Genomic DNA, 17,963 nt, shown 5'->3' with positions numbered 1-17,963 from the left:
CCCATAAAGTTTGCTTCCCATACTCCAAAATATGTTGCAAAGTCAACCTGAATCTTATTGGATGAGGGTCCCATAACATGCCAGCTCATTCCCTGGGAAAAAGACAAGTATACATTTTCTTCCCACTTCGGGCATAGAAAATGGCACCATTTTGATCACAAATGTTGATTACTGTTTTGAGATTTGTGTGTGTGTGCATTACTGCACAGATAATATTTTAATTTTAAAAAAACTCCCAATTTTCATTGCATATAGAGTGATTAGTAAAAAAGGTACACTTTGATCCTTTTTTGTCTGACTGAAATATATTTTGTGAGTTATAAACTACTATAAGGAAGCATCTCATGCATTGGATAGTTTTTCAGGCAGGAAAATACAATAATCATTTAATTATCCCAAAAGGTGGTTGGGGGCGGGGGGAGACCAAATTCAGTTCAAAATATTTACGATAAGAAGTAAAATGCTAACTCATGAAGGGAGCAACAACGAATGATTTTGATACAGGGTAGCAATGTGTTTTATGAGCTTAAATTATAACATTAAGATCTAAAAGGGTGGCAATAATAATTTTGAAGCCTCTCTACACTCACACCATGTGTGAACATGTAAAGCAATGTTAAGGAATCTGACTTAAAAGTCTAAAGAAAAATAATATGCTTCAAAAAATGGAGGAGTGATTACTTCTAAGAAATGAACGGAGGGCAACCGTAACTTGAGAAAAGAAAAGGGTATAAATGTGAAACATTAGTCAATAAGTATGTGAAGTGACATAAAAATACGAGAGGCATATAATAAGTCCTAAGAAATTCTGAGACTGTACAAGTAATATTGAACATGCTTTGTTTTTAGTAAGCATCATTATTCAATATACAGTTGTTATTGGTTCTTTCCATCAGGTGGCTTAAATTTTATTTTTGATTTAAGCAAAAATTAAAAAAAAAAAAAATGAAGGTAATATTACTTATATTCAAAAATTCAAAAAAGAAAAAAATATCAAAACTGAGTTAATTGAAATTCAGGAATTATCTCCTGTATCTGCGACTGCTTACGGTAGAGCAAAAATGAGTTAATATGTGGCTGTTCATCCACAAAAGCTGAACAGCTTTCAGGATTTAGTAGTAAGGAAGTGACTATCTCAGAAGTGTTCAACTTCAACATGATTGATGGTATCCACAATATGGTTTCAACTGATAGATGAATTAAAATGTGTGAAATAGTTGAGGTACCACAAGGTAGTGTTTGTAATTTTACAAAAAAAATTAGGCATGATTTTTTTCTCTCTCTCTTTTTGGCACAATGACAGCATTTGGGAACAGTTTGGAAAACATGCAGGAAGGCAAAAAGAGATTGGAAAAAAGAAAACAATGATTAAGAAAATAAAATCTTTTCAATACCTTTTTCTAAAAGACTTAACGTCCCTCGTAACACTGCATTTGAAGTAAAAATAAGCATGAAAAACATTTTTGAAGTAGTAAAAACAAATAAGAATAGCAATATAAGATAATATTTTTACGAAATGAGGCAGGTTTCTTTCATTGCATTCTTTGAAAGAAGATTGTGTGCTAAATTACTTCATCGCAATCTATTCCATACACAAAAGACAATTCAATAAATAAACTGTAGGTGTTGAAAGCTAAATGCTCAGCACAAAAATCTTCCCGGCGTTATGTGGTGGCCCCACTGTGTTACAGAAGCAAGCAAGATAAAACAATGACATTTAGATGTGATAACAGTTCAAAGAAAAGTCTGCAATCTCTCCTTTTTTGAGGTAGCCAGTCCTCAGTGTGTGCCAGATTTCAAACTCAATGTTGTCCGGCCGTCAGCAGGTTTCATAACTCACTGGCAGTAGACCGACACTCCATCTTGTGCTTCTTGTGCCAGTAGATTTTCTGCAAAAAGATGAAAGAAAAATATGATTTTTTTAAGCGATTCTTCAAAACTAAAAGTAATACAGTTATAATTTCCAGCCAATTCAAAGGGAATATTTTTAATAACAACGAATTTATGCAGAGTATTACAGATTGTATGATAAAAAATTTCCCCACTCCTCTCTCTTGATCTAAAAATTTTTTTAACAGCTATTGGCACCTTGACCCATAGGTGATCTAGCCTTACCCTATTTTCAGGCATCAATTAAGTTTTTCTTTTTTTTTTACAGTGATCAGCTATAACATGAAATATGTTTTGAAGTTGCTATTTTGTTGGACAGGGGGAGGGATATGTGATACAGTGGTGGTCAGAATTATAAGGACAGCAGAAAAATTATACGCAAAAAAACATCCTGAAATAATTCAGTGAAATTTCAAACACCAATTCCTTTTTATACTAGAAATCATTGTGGAATGCAGAACATTTGAAAATACGAAATATACTGTCCGACATTTTAACGCGAAACCTTACTCGAATTTGCGCATGCGTCAGGTCTCTTCTGATTTTATCAAAACAGGGGTGATAGCAAGAAGGAAGTAACGAGCAAGCAAAAACCGAATGCATCAGGAAGTGTGCTTCCTTTAACCATCACCCCTTTTTCAATTGGAACCGCTCGCAGCTGCTAGTCGCGGAGTTCGAGAACAGACAGTATATGTTTTGCCATGATTAATAAAAAAATGTCATTGCTAAACCTGGACAAAATTATAAGGACCGGGAGTATTTTGCTCTAAAAATACCCAAGTAATCCTTTTTTTTTCCTGTCTTGATGTCATGGAAGTTGAAGAACGTTCTTGAAAACTTTTATCCTGTCCTTTTCGATGGAGAAAATAAGTTCTTGCTTGTTTCTGTATTGAAAACCTTTTTTCCATACTTCGGGTGCCAGAATGCCTCATATAAGTTTCCATTAAACTTAGACTGAGCCTTTTGTCCAGTCAATACAGTAATTTCACAAAATAAGAATCAAGCAATAATTATGAAGTTTGAGAAACATGTAATTAGGCATTGTTCTGTTAGAGTAAATAATTTAAACTTGTAAATAGCGATGATTTTAGTTTAAAAAATTTTGCTCAGTACACCAACATTATTCTCAGAATTCATTCTGCCTAGCACATAAAATTGGTATAATTTCTGTCCATTGCGAAACTCTCTTCAACTGTCTCCTCCTGACAGCCTCCAAATGTACGCTTTGAGATTCTTTTTTTCCTTCTGAGATCTTACCAGAACTAGAAAAAAACAGCTAGTCCATCCTAATTAAACTTTTTCTCAACAAAAAACATTACATCATCCCACTTTTTACGCATAACAACCAATTTTCGGCAGGCTCAACTCTTGGTCTCTTATGAACTTTTTTAAGAGTGTCATAACATTAGTTTCACATAATGAAATTTTTTCTCTCTTTGTAAAACATGTTGAACAATTTTTATCGTAACTTGAATTCCCATGAAATATCTCTTTACGTTTGCTTTTTAGGGCAAGCTTGTCTTATCATTATTAGTTTCACATACACAGAAACAAAAGATTTCCTACCTTTTCGTCTCTGTCGACCTTAGCTGCCAGAATTTTTGACAGGGTTCATACACTTTTGGTTAAAAAAAGTTCCCTGACTTTTCCAGGTTGTTTTTTAGAAAATTCCAGGTTACTCGCTTCATTCAAAATTTAAGTTTAAATAGTAATATTTTCAAAATAATTAAAATTGTTTAAAGTAGCAATGCAGAAGAACTGAAACTTCTCCCCTTAGATTAAAAAAAAAAAAAACTTGGATTTTTTTTTCCTTTGTTTTCTCTGTCAAAATTTTAAGTTTTTTTCAACATTTTGTTCAAAATTGTTTTAATTTGTTTACTATTTGTTGAAAACAGAGTACTTTCAACTTATTTTAGCGTTTCTTTGATGTCACGCGTAATATAATAGCGTTTTGCTGTAGTCCTGCAGCAACCTTTTAGCATCCGCTTTCGGTTTATAATACTTTTTATTTTCTTATAAGTAGGTTACACAAAACATATTGAGCAAAATGCAAAGCTAAATTTCAGTATAAATATGATTAACTTGTTGCATCAATCGGCATACCATGTAATGCATAGTAACAAAAATCAACATCAGCCGATCATAGGCCAATGCCAATAATCTTTTTTTTTTCACATATTAAAGGACGCTTACATTAAAATTTCAAATTTTCTTTTCCAGAAAGTAATAGTTAATTTTCAAATTTCATAACTTTTTGCACATTTTAATGTTATTTTCAATATTACTCATTGATATAAACATCCAATTCTGTTTCTGGAAGTATAAGTCTACTTCCATTGTGCAAACGATCAAATATGGCGACAAAGTGAAAAATTTAAAATAATAAGTAGATTTTTGGATTTGTAGTATAAAAGTAGTAATAAATAATTAACCGTTTACCCGCCAATGTTCCAAAAATGGAACATCATATTTAAGTGAAAATTTTCCCAAGAAATAACGTTAAAGTAAACAAGTTTTTTTTAACACAGTTTAGTCTTATTTCAAAGTATTTTTTGATTTCCTGCTTGATTGTTTATATGTTTCCAATTATTTATTGCGATTTTTCAAAGATGAGTGTTTTTTTTAGCTTTTTGCAACTTTTTCTTATAAAATTTACCAAAAATTGGCTTTTTCAGAAAATGTGATGATATTTGTTATAGTTGTGAAAAATACTTCAATGTATGATTTTAAAATGCTTGTAGAAATGTACAATGATATTTCTGAAAGGTGTACCCCTTCAAAATAGCATGTTCCAATTTTGGAACATTGGCGCTTTTAGGGAGTCAAATTTCCAAGAAGTAAATCGTTCGACTTCCAAGGGGAAATTTCATTTTTCGTAATATATGTTTCTTTTTTTTTCTCATTTTGAATGTTCTCTGATGTAGATGTTGGCAAAACCAAGTAAGTTTATATTTTGAAAGGATATGACGTTTCGTTAGCAAAGAAAACAATAACAGTCTTCTGTTTGACTGACTATATGGCTCCGAATCCACACCTGCTCGGACAGCTACATTGTCACGTGATAATAAAAAATAATATTAGTGAGCGCTTTATTCTTCATATTTTAAATGCAGTTCAATAATTCGCTAGCTTTGTTTTCGAGCGAAACGAAATTCTGTTTGACGTATACCAACTGTTCATAAATGTTAAAAAATGTCTACAAGATTTCTTACTGTGGAACAAGCTGTGGCTTATTTAGAGACATTGTCAGATTCGGATTTGTCAGATGTAGATACAGTCGACGCTCGATATAACGACCATCTCCGTCCCAGAAAAAAAGGTCTTTATAACGAGTGGTCGTTATAAGAGGTATAATTTAAAAAAATATACACAGTCATCATGCATGCCCTGTTCCAAAAAAATGGTACTTTTTCAAACATTCCAGTTAAATGCTCAAATTAATTTTTTAATAGGAATTTTTAGAAAAATCGTGTGCAAAATACTATGACAGAATATTAAACAAGTTTTAAAGTAGAAAATATAGGGAGGAAAATGTTACACACTTACAAATCTGCTACTACTACTGCTACCACTACATTTTCTGACCAGAAACAGATGTTTGCCTTTTTAGCAGACGTGATTTTTGCAAAACCTTATTTTCCGTTTCAGATATAGGTGATAAATTGTGTTTTTCTTGCTTTTCAAAGAAACAGTTAAAAGTCAAACGAGAACCCCAAATCTTAAAAACACAAAACTACCAACACATCTGTCAGTTCCCTTTTCTTAGCAATCTGGATTTTTCCTCTCATTTTTTTGTGTGCTAGTTGTGGTGAATGGTAATTCTCCCGCCCCCCCCCTCTCAAAATTGGATTTTACATTGAAAACTTCAGGCAAATGTCCGTAAACAATAATCAAGGTCATTTCAAGCTACAGATTTGTTTTATTGGAAAGAACACCAGAAATAGCGTCCGCTGAATTCGGTCGTTGTATTGGATTAGACGACACAGAACGGTCGTTATAACGAAGGCAAATCAACGTAGAGTTCATAGGAACAAAGTTGGGACTTTTACCACTGGTCGTTATAATGGGACGGTCTTTATAATGTGTGGTCGTTATAATGAGCGTCAACTGTATATGCCAAATACCCCCTGATGAACTAGGCAGTATCACTGAGGAAGAATAGATGTTGACAGAGATGAAATCCTACAATTTTTTGGTTTGTTGCTATTGAGTGGGTACCATTCTGTTCCTTCTGAAGATATGTATTGGAGCAGTGCAGAAGATACATCTGTGCCAATTGTATCAACAGTTATACCTCAAAATCGTTTTCGAAAAATAAAAAACAACTTTCATTTGATGGACAACCATGAATTAAAACAAAATGACAAACTAAGAAACGTTTTCCCTATTTACGAAGAATTGTGTAAAAACCCTCAACAATTTGGTGTATTTCATGAAAAATTGAGCATAGATGAATCTATGGTTCCCTACTACGGTCGGCATTCATGTAAAATGTTTATTAGATGAAAACCAATAAGATTCGGCTTCAAAATTTGGATGCTGTGCTGTTCAAGTGGATATCCATATTCCATGGAGATTTATTCAGGCAAAAAAGAAGGATCCCCTGATATGCAATTAGGATCCAGAGTTGTAAATGAACTATTATCAGTTTTGACTGACACGTCTAAGCATGAAGTATACTTTGATAACTTTTTTACATCATATGATTTAATTTCTCAGCTATCAAAAAAAAAAAAAAAAAAAACTGTACGAGCAACAGGAACAATTCGTGAAAACCGAACTGGACATTGTCCACTGAAATCCAAAAAAGCCCTTTCTAAAGAAGATCGAGGAAATTTTGACTACCGATCTGATGGATCAGTGTACATGTGCAGCTGGAATAATAATGCAGTGGTTACAGTAGCATCTAATTGTTATACACATGAGCCACTTGCATCTGTAAAATGTTACTCAAATGCGCAGAAATGCAAGATAGATGTGCCACAACCTCATCTTATCAAGAGATACAATGAAGGGGGGGGGGGGGACGTCTTGGATAAACTTTTTGGGAGCTACAGACCTCATTTGAGGAGTAAAAAATGGTGGTGGAATCTTTTTAGTAATGCTCTGAATATTTCAGTTGTAGCTAGTTGGTTACTTCATTGTGAGTTACACGAAGTCGAGATGAAGCATTTAGAGTTCTGAAGAGAAATAACAACTGTCCTCCTAAGAAGAAAAGTACGAGTAGAAAGTCATCCAGGGCCTCGTTGTCCTTTACATAAACGATCAAGAATGTCTGACGGACATTATATTGTATCTGCATCCCAAGGACGTTGCGCGGCGTGCAAAAAAAATACGACTAAGAAATGTTTCCATTGCGAGAAACGACTTCACCAGCAATGCTTTCTTTCATATCATGGGCATTAGATATTTCTGTATTGGATTTTCTGAATTCTGATATGTACATAAATGCAATTTAAAATATTACTTTTTCCGCAATAAAGTATGCTAAGACAAAAACCGCATTCAAAACCTCTTAGTTTAAAAAAATTCTCTTAAAAAAAAAAAAACTTCATGCAAAGCGCCAATGTTCCAAAAATGGAACACACTGAAAAACAGAGTAAAAAAATTTTTTCTGGAAATTTTATTTTATTTCTGTATTTACTAGACATAAATAGACATAATTTCAAAAAATTACTCAAATTTGATCATCCGTCAATAGTTCGGCGGTTAAACGGTTAATAATCCTTAAAAAGCTACAATAAAAGCAAAATAGTCAGTATTTAGCACATAAGAGTCTAAATCAATTAAAACAAAAAAATGTTATGAAGATTAAATTTTGCATTTTTCCAGAAAATAATTACAAATTATCCAGAAAAAAAAAGGCACAATTTGTGTTGTTTTCAATAGTTTGCATTGCAATTAACATCCAATGCCGTTTTAGGGGAACTTAGGCACTTAAAAAGTCTTGTGTACTTCCATCTTGGGAATGACCAAATATGGCGGATACGCCCAAAAATAAGAAATAACTTTTTTAATTTGTCGCATGAAGACAATTAAAAAATAATAAATCTTCATGAAACTACAATTCATTGAAAAGTTTTTATCACATTTGTGTCCGAGGCAGTGAGGATAAGATTAAGTTTTAAGAACAAAATTTTTCATTTCTCAAGAAAATTATTTTAAATAACAATAGAAAAACAATTTGTAGACCATTTTTTGTTATTTTCATCAATTTTCAATTAAAGAAAACATCCAATTCTGCTTTGTTTTTAGAAACTTAGGCATTTTAGGATCGTATCTACTTCCATCTTGTGAATGACCGAAGATGGCGACTACGTTTCACACGTAGCTGAAATGATTTTCCGATAAAAAAAAAAAAACGATTTTCCCCGATCGGCCCTCTCATCTACAGGTTGTGCTTCCGAAGCAGTAAATTGTCTTCTCTCCTGTTGAGTTTGTGCATAATTGCTGTTCACCTGATTTTTTTTTTTCCTTGGGAACTACTGAGAGCCAAAAATGGCGACTGCTGAAGATTTTTTGGGTCGCCACTTTTTTCATTGCTTTAAAATTGTTACAATTTTTTTTAAATACATCGATAAAAATGAAGATTAGATCTCATAAAACCAAATTCCCTGTTCCCTGGGAAAAAATTGGGAAAAGAAAAATTTGGGGAACACATTTTTAAAAATTCCCTGACATTTTTGACTATGTCATTTTCCCTGATAATTCCAAGTTTTCCCAGAGCGGAATAGAATGTTGTGGCAACCCATCTAAAACTTTAGAAAGAAATGCGTTCCCCTCACTACTCCATACAAGAAAATCTTCGCTCTTTTTGGCGCATTTTTCGTTGTGAAAAAAACGTTCATTTTTCGATCGCATTTTTTTGTAGTACCAGCGTCGGTTTATATAAAAATTAACAATTTTTTTCGTGAAATCACAATAAAAACGAAGACTAGATCTCATGGTACTTAATTCCTTGGGAAAAAAATGTAAAAAAAATTTTTGGAGGACAAAATTTGAAAACTCCCTGACTTTTTTGACAATGTCCTTTACCCTGACAATTCCCGGTTTTCCCAGAATTCCTAGAGCGTACGAACCCTCTTTGAGAAAGTTCTAAACGACCGATCTCTATTCAAATTTTTTGCGATTTGACGTACGTGGTGAAATTTTTTAAGCAGTCACTTTCCTTTTCTCAGATTGTCTAAGTTTTCTACCTAGCGGGATGACTGTAAAAATAGAATGTGACTTCCCCAATCTCTTACTAAGCATCTCTATCGTTATGTAGCTCGGTTTTCAGAACAAAAAAATGCAGATTTTGCTTTTTAGAACACAGAAATCTAATTGCTCTTATAGTTTTGTTCATATCACAGGTATTTCTAAACTCAAGCTTCCTTCTATGAATGAGATATTCCTTTATATTTCCAACAAAAGTTAGTAAAAAAAGTTTCATTTACTATTAGTAACCAGTCATAAAATTTGCATAACTTTCTGACCAAATGCAGCGAAGATGTGGTGGATTTTCCTCTTGTCCGTATAATTTTGACCACCACTGTATGAGTAGTTTATATGATTGGTGTGGTTTATTATGGAGACTTTATTAGGGAATTCGGGAGAAGGCGGCAAACTTTGGGAGTCTTCCTAAAGAATCAAGAGTGTTGGCAGCTATGCTGATATGCACAGAGCTGGATTTATGAATCTCACACTCACGGTCACTAAAATTGCTCCCATTGCCTACCATACTTTTACTACATGAAATAATAAACTGATAGAAAATGTAACATTGTTCAAATGTAAAATGTTACAATTTTTTTCACCTAGGTTATTTGATACATGCTATTAACAATACCAAGACACCCTCCCCCAGTGGTGCCAGTGGACTCAAGTAAAATTTTCTGAAGATAGTGTGAAATTTTCAGAAGCTCTGGATCAGCTGGATTAGATGATTACTCGACAGGCAATTTATCGGAGCAGTTGAGGGTCATTCCGTGTCAGATCATCACACGGTTTAGGACGGACCGTCACAGAACTGGATGAAACTTGGTACATGAAGAGATTTAGCCCAGTTATGAATGAAAATGCCAAAAAAAAAATTTTCTTTCACCTCATTCAAAAGTTATTAAATATTAATTATTCAAATTTTCATCAAAAAATGCTACACTTTGAGACGGTTAAATCTCATTTTCTCAGAAACTATAACAGATACAAGCTTGAAATTGGTCTTGTTTTGAAGCTCTTTTAATGTGCTTTAATTTGATGTGCAACTTGATAAAATCAAAAAATAATAATTTTAAAATTTAATTAAATTAAATTTTAAAATTTTAATTTCTTAAAAATGGACAATTTTAAAATTCTGAAAAAATTCACAAAATTACTTTGCGTTATCCTCTAGCATATTACCAAGTTTCATAATGGGATCTTAATGGGATCAGATGATACAGGGAGGACAAGTTTTACATATATCAAAGTTTCTGCATTTTGGACAAAATACCTTTCTGATGGATTACTCAAATATTATTCTAAGTTATTAAATTAGCACAGGAAACTATAAATGAACTGCTAATAGTAATGTAAAACCTTCTAATGTCTTACACCTACTTTAAAATTGAATGAAATTAAAATAATAATGGAAAAAAATAAATAAAACTCACACTAACTCTTTTTTTTTTAAAAAAAAAAGAGAACGTCAGCATTGTCCTACATTTGTCGGAGTTTTTTACTCTCTAAGCTGCAAAATATTTACAATATTGTTCTTTTCTTCAGCTGGTAGAGTATATGTCCTCCCTGTTGGCGTGATGGGATTTACTTTACAAATAATGTCCGACCACAGACCAGAAAGAATCCCTCTATCCCCCCCCCCATTTTTTGTGGAAGGATCATTTTGCAATCCCAAATATACCCTCCCCCTCCCCTCTCCTAAAAATTTTCAGATCATCTTCATCCCTTCACCCCCCCCCCCCAAATAAATAAATAAAAATGAACATTTTATGCTCTATTTGGCAAGCATTTCTAAAGGTTTAGTTTCCCTCTTCATGTGCTGGTTTTCTTTTCTAAAAAAAGACAACAAGAAGAAAAGAAAACACTATGACTTAAACAAAACAAAAAAAAAAGGATCTTGCAAAAAAAATAGTTTCAGTTTTATTCCTTCCAAAAGTCTAGACGCCTTTTGATGCAAGGGCACTTTTCTTTTTGTTCAGTTCATATGTGTTACAAAAGAAGTTCATGTGAGTGTACTGCTTTTGATTATTTTTGGAAGTGGTTTTGGTAACTTAAGGTGCAAAATCCATTCTTTCAAAAAAATATTGTCGCCCCCATGCCATAAAATTATGACAGGCTTTTATTAATTCATTTCTCCCTTTTCTTCAATATTAATAGTAACTATTATTTACTTATTTATTTTGTGTACTCTAAAATTAATATTGCTACAAACAATTATTTTGGCAAGTTTTACAAAAACAAAATTTGATTATAACCTCCCTCCCCCCCTTTTTTGGAATTAGTAAGTTATCTTTTGAAACTAGGGGGGGGGGGGGGTGCTTTTGAGATTTTATGGTACTGCTGACTGAACTCCACAAGCAAAAACATGAAACATGTTGATAAATTGGTCAATCCCAAACCAGTGACAGGTGGAGAAAAAAGTAGTGAGGCAGAACGAACCATTGGATCTCATTCTCAATAGCCACCCCCAGTCTGTTTCATTTTGTTAGCAAAGGGGGTGAAAAAGGGGGCAAACTCGAAGTGCGCACCAAGCAACCCTAAAACAGGGTTGGCGAAACAGAAAAGTTATCGCCAAGCATGAACTGCGCTCTTTCCTCCCCCCGAATGTAGAACGATCCCAATTTCGTCGGGGTTGACATTCCTGCAGCTTTATCAGTAAAAGTTTTGCTGGCGAACATAAATGAAACATAAGTGGATTTTATTTTGACCGTTGCAATATGGTGCGGTTTTACGGTGCAATACATGCACATGGGTTGTCGTCTTATTTTTGAAAAAAAAGAAAAAATAAAAATAATTATCGTTTCTCCAAAAACTAATTAATTTTTATCGTTATTATTATTATTTTATTTATTTATTTATTTTTTTTTTTTTTTCAGTTTCTTCCTGTTCTTGATTTTGTTTATATAACTTCACATTTTTGGAAAAATTTAGGAACTTGAAAATATTACAGAATCGAAGCTTTGTCACAGTTCCGATAATTTAAAAAAAACACGACAGTCTGATTTTTTTGAGAAATTGCTTGTAGCTCCAAAATCATTGTTGATAGAACCGTCGCAAAGTTTAACGGAGAAGCGCTAAACGGTCAACTTTTGACTGAGCTAGTCACGATTTATGGACCTGCTAATAGATCGATATCAAGTGACAGGACAATTAACTACTTTTCAATCTTAAGATATTTTCAACATTTGGTGTTCTTAATACATTTGGTGTTCACTATAGTTATTTTTACAGGCTAGCCTATTAGTTTTGATTAAAATTTAATAAACCGATTTGCTTGTATACTTAACTCATTCTTTATTTTTCATGCAGGAAAAACAACTTTCATTAATGTAACTGTAACTATAAATTTCACTGCTATTAATATGATGTACAGTATAAAACTTAACAATTTTCCCCTGACGTATTTTCTGTAAATAATAAAAATTGTATCTCAAGATCATATTATATATGCGACCTAGGAACAGAAGGGACACATCTAAAAAAATTTGAAGAAATTGCACTAATTATTGGTTTAAAATCTAAATTTAGTGCTCTTTCTTTCCACAAAATTCGGTAAATGTGTAGTGACGTATGAACAGTACAATCATCAGTGACACCGTATTAAAAATTTCTTAGTTTAGAAAACGACTGTTCATTACTTTAAATATACACTATTAATTTAGCCAACCAGGAAATATAAACATAAAGTTAACTGTTTTGCGCGTATTGCAGTGTTTGAGAACAAATCAGTTATAAGTAGCATTACGTAAAACCTTGGTTTTCTACTATGCTGTGTAGAGTAAACTAAATTACTACACACTAAAAAAAAATAGAGTAACCTAAATTTTAAACCTTGACTAGTACTAGAAACAATTGTGTTATGGACAAGTTGATACACCTAATTCTCCCCAATAGTTGTACATACATTCTTTCAAAGATCATAACAGTAGGGGAATGCATTGTGCTCTAAAGTTGCTTTCTAGAAATGTTTTTTCGAAATAGCTTCAGGAATTTTCACCTGTCTTTAACAGTTCTAAAAGCACTCCAGCTTAATCCCTAAATAGTACTATTGTATAAAGCTATAATACCTCCCCCAAGGTGGTATTGTTAAAGGCTCCCCCATTTAAAAAGAAACTCTTTCAGGAGTCTTAAGCAGATTTTTGAATGACATTTTAGGAAATAAGATCAATCTGTAACAACTGAAAATGGGAAGTTATAGGTAACTTTTCTGACGTTTAGAACATTTGAAGGTCAATCACTAGAATATAAATAGCAAATCACGGCCAGATTTTCTTCGTACTTAGATTTTATCGTAGTACTCCTGTGCCTTTTATCTTAATTGCTCTTTAAAGATTTTTTTTTTTCATCGAATGATGAATAAACCCTCATATGTTCAGTATTCGAGGCAAAACGTTATTTTTGCATGAGAAGTACAAATTTTCGCTCTGTTAATCAAGTACAGTTAACAGGAAAGTTGTACTGGAGGTGTATAAATAAGTTTTGTAAGGTAAGACTATACAGTAAAGGAGAAGATGGTGTTTTTTCAAGACTAGTGGCAAATCATAATCATGAGCCTTTATCAGAAAATATGATAAACAGACAATCACTTAGTAATAGCATAAAATTAAAATCCATCGATGAACTGATTGAAAGATCATCAAAGTTAATTCAAAATGAGGTTCGAAAACAGCCACACGTTTTGGAGACACTGAACAAAAAAGATGCTAAGCTGATTCGCAACAACATTACGTACGCCAGATTGAAAAACTACCCTAACCTTTTTCTATCCACAAATCTAAAAATATTGTGGGTTGTCCTGTTATTTAGCAGAAACTTTTTTTTTAAATGTATTTTTGAACCACCCTCATCTACCTGGGGAAGACGCACATAAATGCGTTTTTAGCGCGATATTTTTTTTTTTTCAATTTTGGAAAGAGTGACCCTTTGTAAAAGTAGAACATATCTGCTATGTGTAAAGTATTCCTTTTCAGGTGGAGAAAAATTCAAAAGTTAAAGCTCAGCAACTATTACAAAGAGAAAGATTCAGAATGGCTCCGCTACTGCTTTGGGATTACATACTTAAAACCGCAGGATATAGATAATGCGTTTCTAACACTTATAGGGGTTATGCCACAAAATAATCAACTGCAGAAATTTGTTGATTATTTGACTAACAACTATATAGACAGTTCATGTGCTGTTTTCCCACCTCATATTTGAGCTGAAAACTCTGCTGAACTATGGAGGACAACAAATTGCTGTGAAAGTTTTCATTCAAGATTCAATGCTTCCTTCAATGTACCTCACCCCAACATATTTGAGTTTATAAAAACTTGAAACTTGCTCAAATAGACACGTACCTAAAACTAAACAGCATTCGTAGCGGTTTGGAAGAAAATCCACACAGCAATACTAAACAAGGGCAAGATTTTGTTAAAAAACAAATTTCAGAACTTGAAAACAATAAGTTGGATATTTTAACATTTTTGAAAAGCGTTTCTTATAGAATAGCCAAAAAATAATTTTTCATGTAACAAATGTTTTAAGCTCTCAGTAGTTCTTTGTATTTTCTATAATTAATACTTATACGTAATACGAAGTTTTCAGCTATTTAAAAATGAATTTTCGTAAATACTTACAATAGGAGAGATTTAATAATTAACTAACATAGACTTATAACAACTTTCGAAGTATACATACTCTTATTCTTTTATAACGTTGAAGGTATCGAAGTGTTGGCACGAAATATTTCCATAACTTCGACTAAACGGCTTTAAAAAGTTAACGTCGTTCTTTTCCTTTTATTTTTATAAAATTCTTTTGAAGTGATTGAATTTACATTGGTAAACAACAATAAAGTCATGAAGCAACGAAAATAATAAGTAAATAAATGAATAAACGACAAGATGGAAATACATTGGGGCTGTTTCCTTCAGTCAAAAGTATTAGTTTTAGTCACTGAAGTTGATAGAATAAGCAAAAAAATAATAATATGGAGCGAGAAAAAAACTTTCATTTTCTCAACGCTAAATTTTTAATTAATTTTTTAAAATGTCCGATTTAGAAAGTAAGGTCGTGGTCTTTATGACGTCACAAATGATGTACTTTGGCGCACCTGTTTACAGTGTTTCCGCGTTATGATAATGAAGAAGCGAATTAAATGCGCTCTGCTAATCATTTTTTCGTTGGTCACCTGATTTTTCCTTTGTGTAGAACAAAATGTTTGAATGTCTATTTTTATTTCTCTTAACGTTGAAAAAAAAATCTAAAAGCAAATGATAAACGCAGTAATATGCAATTAATTGTTTAATGTACCGTTTTTATGTATTTATATGCATTAACATTAAAAAGAGCAAAAATATACATTAGTAAGTTATCTAGGTTATAACTAGACAATTAAAAGTAAGTATTTTAGTTATAGGTACATTTATGGCCATAATTAATTTTTTTGGCCATTCCAACTCAAAATTATTATTTAGTATTCATATGAAAAACATAAGCTAAATTTGGCAAACGATAAATAAAAAATCAAGCGATAGAATTTCTTTACTTTGTTTTTTATTCAAACGAACCTTTCAATATTCATAAATTGTCAGTTTTCCAATCTTTGTGTTTTGATATTGCTCGAACTGTTAAGTCCAGGTACTTTAAATTTTATTGCATCGTAATTTTCTATTGTTGAATACAGGCCCGGACCTGCGTACCTGCAGTGCGGAGGGACTCAATAGCCCAGGAAATTGGAAAAAAATTGAAAAACACTAGCACTCAGACTTATTAACGTTACAAATATACACTGCTGGCCTCTGTAGAGGATCACTACAGAGTTTTTGCAGGGGGGTGGGGCCCAAAATTTATAGATCCGGACCTGGTTGAATATTCTTTTTGTGTATTCCCTGAAAACAATTGAATTCAGAAAGCATGACCAGTTTTAGGTTTTAGTATGATCGTAATTTAGCGAGTTAAACCATAACTGGGTAATCAATTTTTTTTTTCAAATATTCTATTGATATATATCATAATTGATAGTTAGTGAAAATATCACAGCTACAAAAGTGTTAAGGCTTAGTTTTATCCCTGAACTAAAACTGCAACATTTGAATCCAAATTTTAAAGAAATAATAATAAGTATGCCCATGACTAGTCATTTACCCTATATACGTTCATTTATATTTTAAAGTAGCAAAATTAAATGAGTGTCAAAGATTGACGACAAAGAGCGACGATTCTGCAATTGCATTGGCGACTCTGCCTCTGTCAAAGCCATTGGGTCAAGAAATTCTCGCCAAACAAGGAAGAGGTTACAAGATAATCCTTGCAGAAATAAGCTCCGACGGGGGGAAGCGAATTTTCTACTTCGCTGGTCTTGGTCAGGGGAACAGCTTCCTCCCCCTCTGGTGCGCACTTCAGGTGAGCCCGAAAAAGGTAGCTTACTGTTTCAGATCTGAATTTGTAGTGGATGATTTTAAGTTCACATCCCCAGAGAAAATATATATATTTTTTTCCCCTTTCTTCCTTCCTTTTTTAAAATTTTATTTCTTTTTAATTTATTTTTCTCAATAAAATGAGATTTAGATGATTAATATTTTTATTAATGAGTTATTTTTCAGGAACAAATTGTACTAAGAAAAACTTCATTTCTAGTAGACAGTTCTGCATAAAAAAGTGAACATGTATGAAGCATATTTATTTATTTATTTATTTTTTTGCACATAAAATAATAACTATTCAGCACAATAACCCATATTTTGGCAGATATTTGAAACTTGTCCTCCCTGTATCAACTGATCCCATTAAGATCCCAATATGAAACTTGGTGAGATGTGAGATGATAGCACAAAGTAATTTTGTGATTTTTTTCAAAATTTTAAAATTGTCCGTTTTTGAGAAATTTAAATTTTAAAATTTATTTAAATTTAATTTTAAATTAAAAAATTTTGAATTTTATTAAGTTGCATATCAAATTGAAGCAGATTAAAAGAGCTTTAAAACAAGACCAATATCAGGCTTGTATCTTTTATAGTTTCTGAGAAAACAAGGATTAACAGTCTCAAAGTGTAGCATTTTTTAACAAAAATTTGAATAATCAATAATTAATAACTGCTAAATGAGGAGAAAGAAAACTTTTTTTTTAGCGTTTTCATTCATAACTAGGTTAAATCTCTTGATGTACCAAGTTTCATCCAGATCTGTGACGGTGCGTCCTAAAATTGCTCCAAATTGTGTTGATTTGACGTGGAATGACTCTTGAACGTTTTTAGAGCTAGACTGTTACATTGTAAGGACTATCATCATTATTCTTGAAGTTTGAAAGATTTCCATTCCAAATGTTTCCTAAACCTTTTAATCGCTTTTATTTCAGGGGGGGGGGATTTCATGAATAATGAGAATCTCAAATTATGTTAAAATAAATATTTTTTTTGTAAAACAAGTAAAATTAAAGAAATTAAAACACTAAAAAATAAAAAAACACGCTTTTGTAGCAATATGAACCAAGGGTAAAAAATAATCTTGGAATGTTTAGTATGATAAAGTAATTGACCTAACAATAAACTTGAATGGGAAAAAAAGCATGGGGGGGGGGGGTGTCATATCAACTGGCTTAAATTTCTTTGATTTGTTGTTCTTGCAAAACTGTAAATAGACAGCACCCTACAGTTTCCCACTTTAAAGTTAATCGTTTCGTCAATTATTTTATCTTAACATTCAAAGATTATTTTTTTTTTTACCAATGCCCCGGACTTTTTATGTAGAAGTGGACACAATACCAACCTTGATTAATTCTGATTGATTTCATAGACATCAGTAATGACATGATCCTGAACATATGATTTTACTAAATAGGTAATTAAAAACACTATAAGGTTATTAAAATAGAAAAACAAGTGTACTGCATGTGC

At 32.4% G+C, this 17,963-nt stretch overlaps 1 protein-coding gene across 1 annotated transcript in view; it reads right to left on the bottom strand.

Annotated features, from left to right (window-relative positions):
- Nucleotides 1-1,025: 1,025 nt before the first annotated feature.
- LOC129216702 (uncharacterized) overlaps nt 1,026-17,963 on the bottom strand; it is a 57,056-nt gene continuing 40,118 nt past the window's right edge. The window contains exon 5 of the mRNA XM_054850919.1: nt 1,026-1,889. Within this exon, the coding sequence (XP_054706894.1) occupies nt 1,830-1,889 (60 nt within the window). The 3' untranslated portion in view covers nt 1,026-1,829. The remainder of the gene's footprint in view (nt 1,890-17,963) is intronic.

Source organism: Uloborus diversus, chromosome 2 (genome assembly GCF_026930045.1).
Source record: "Uloborus diversus isolate 005 chromosome 2, Udiv.v.3.1, whole genome shotgun sequence".
Classification (NCBI taxonomy): Eukaryota; Metazoa; Arthropoda; class Arachnida; order Araneae; family Uloboridae; genus Uloborus; species Uloborus diversus.
The sequence above is the reverse complement of the archived record's forward strand: the minus strand, read 5'-3'. Positions and strand labels throughout refer to the sequence as shown.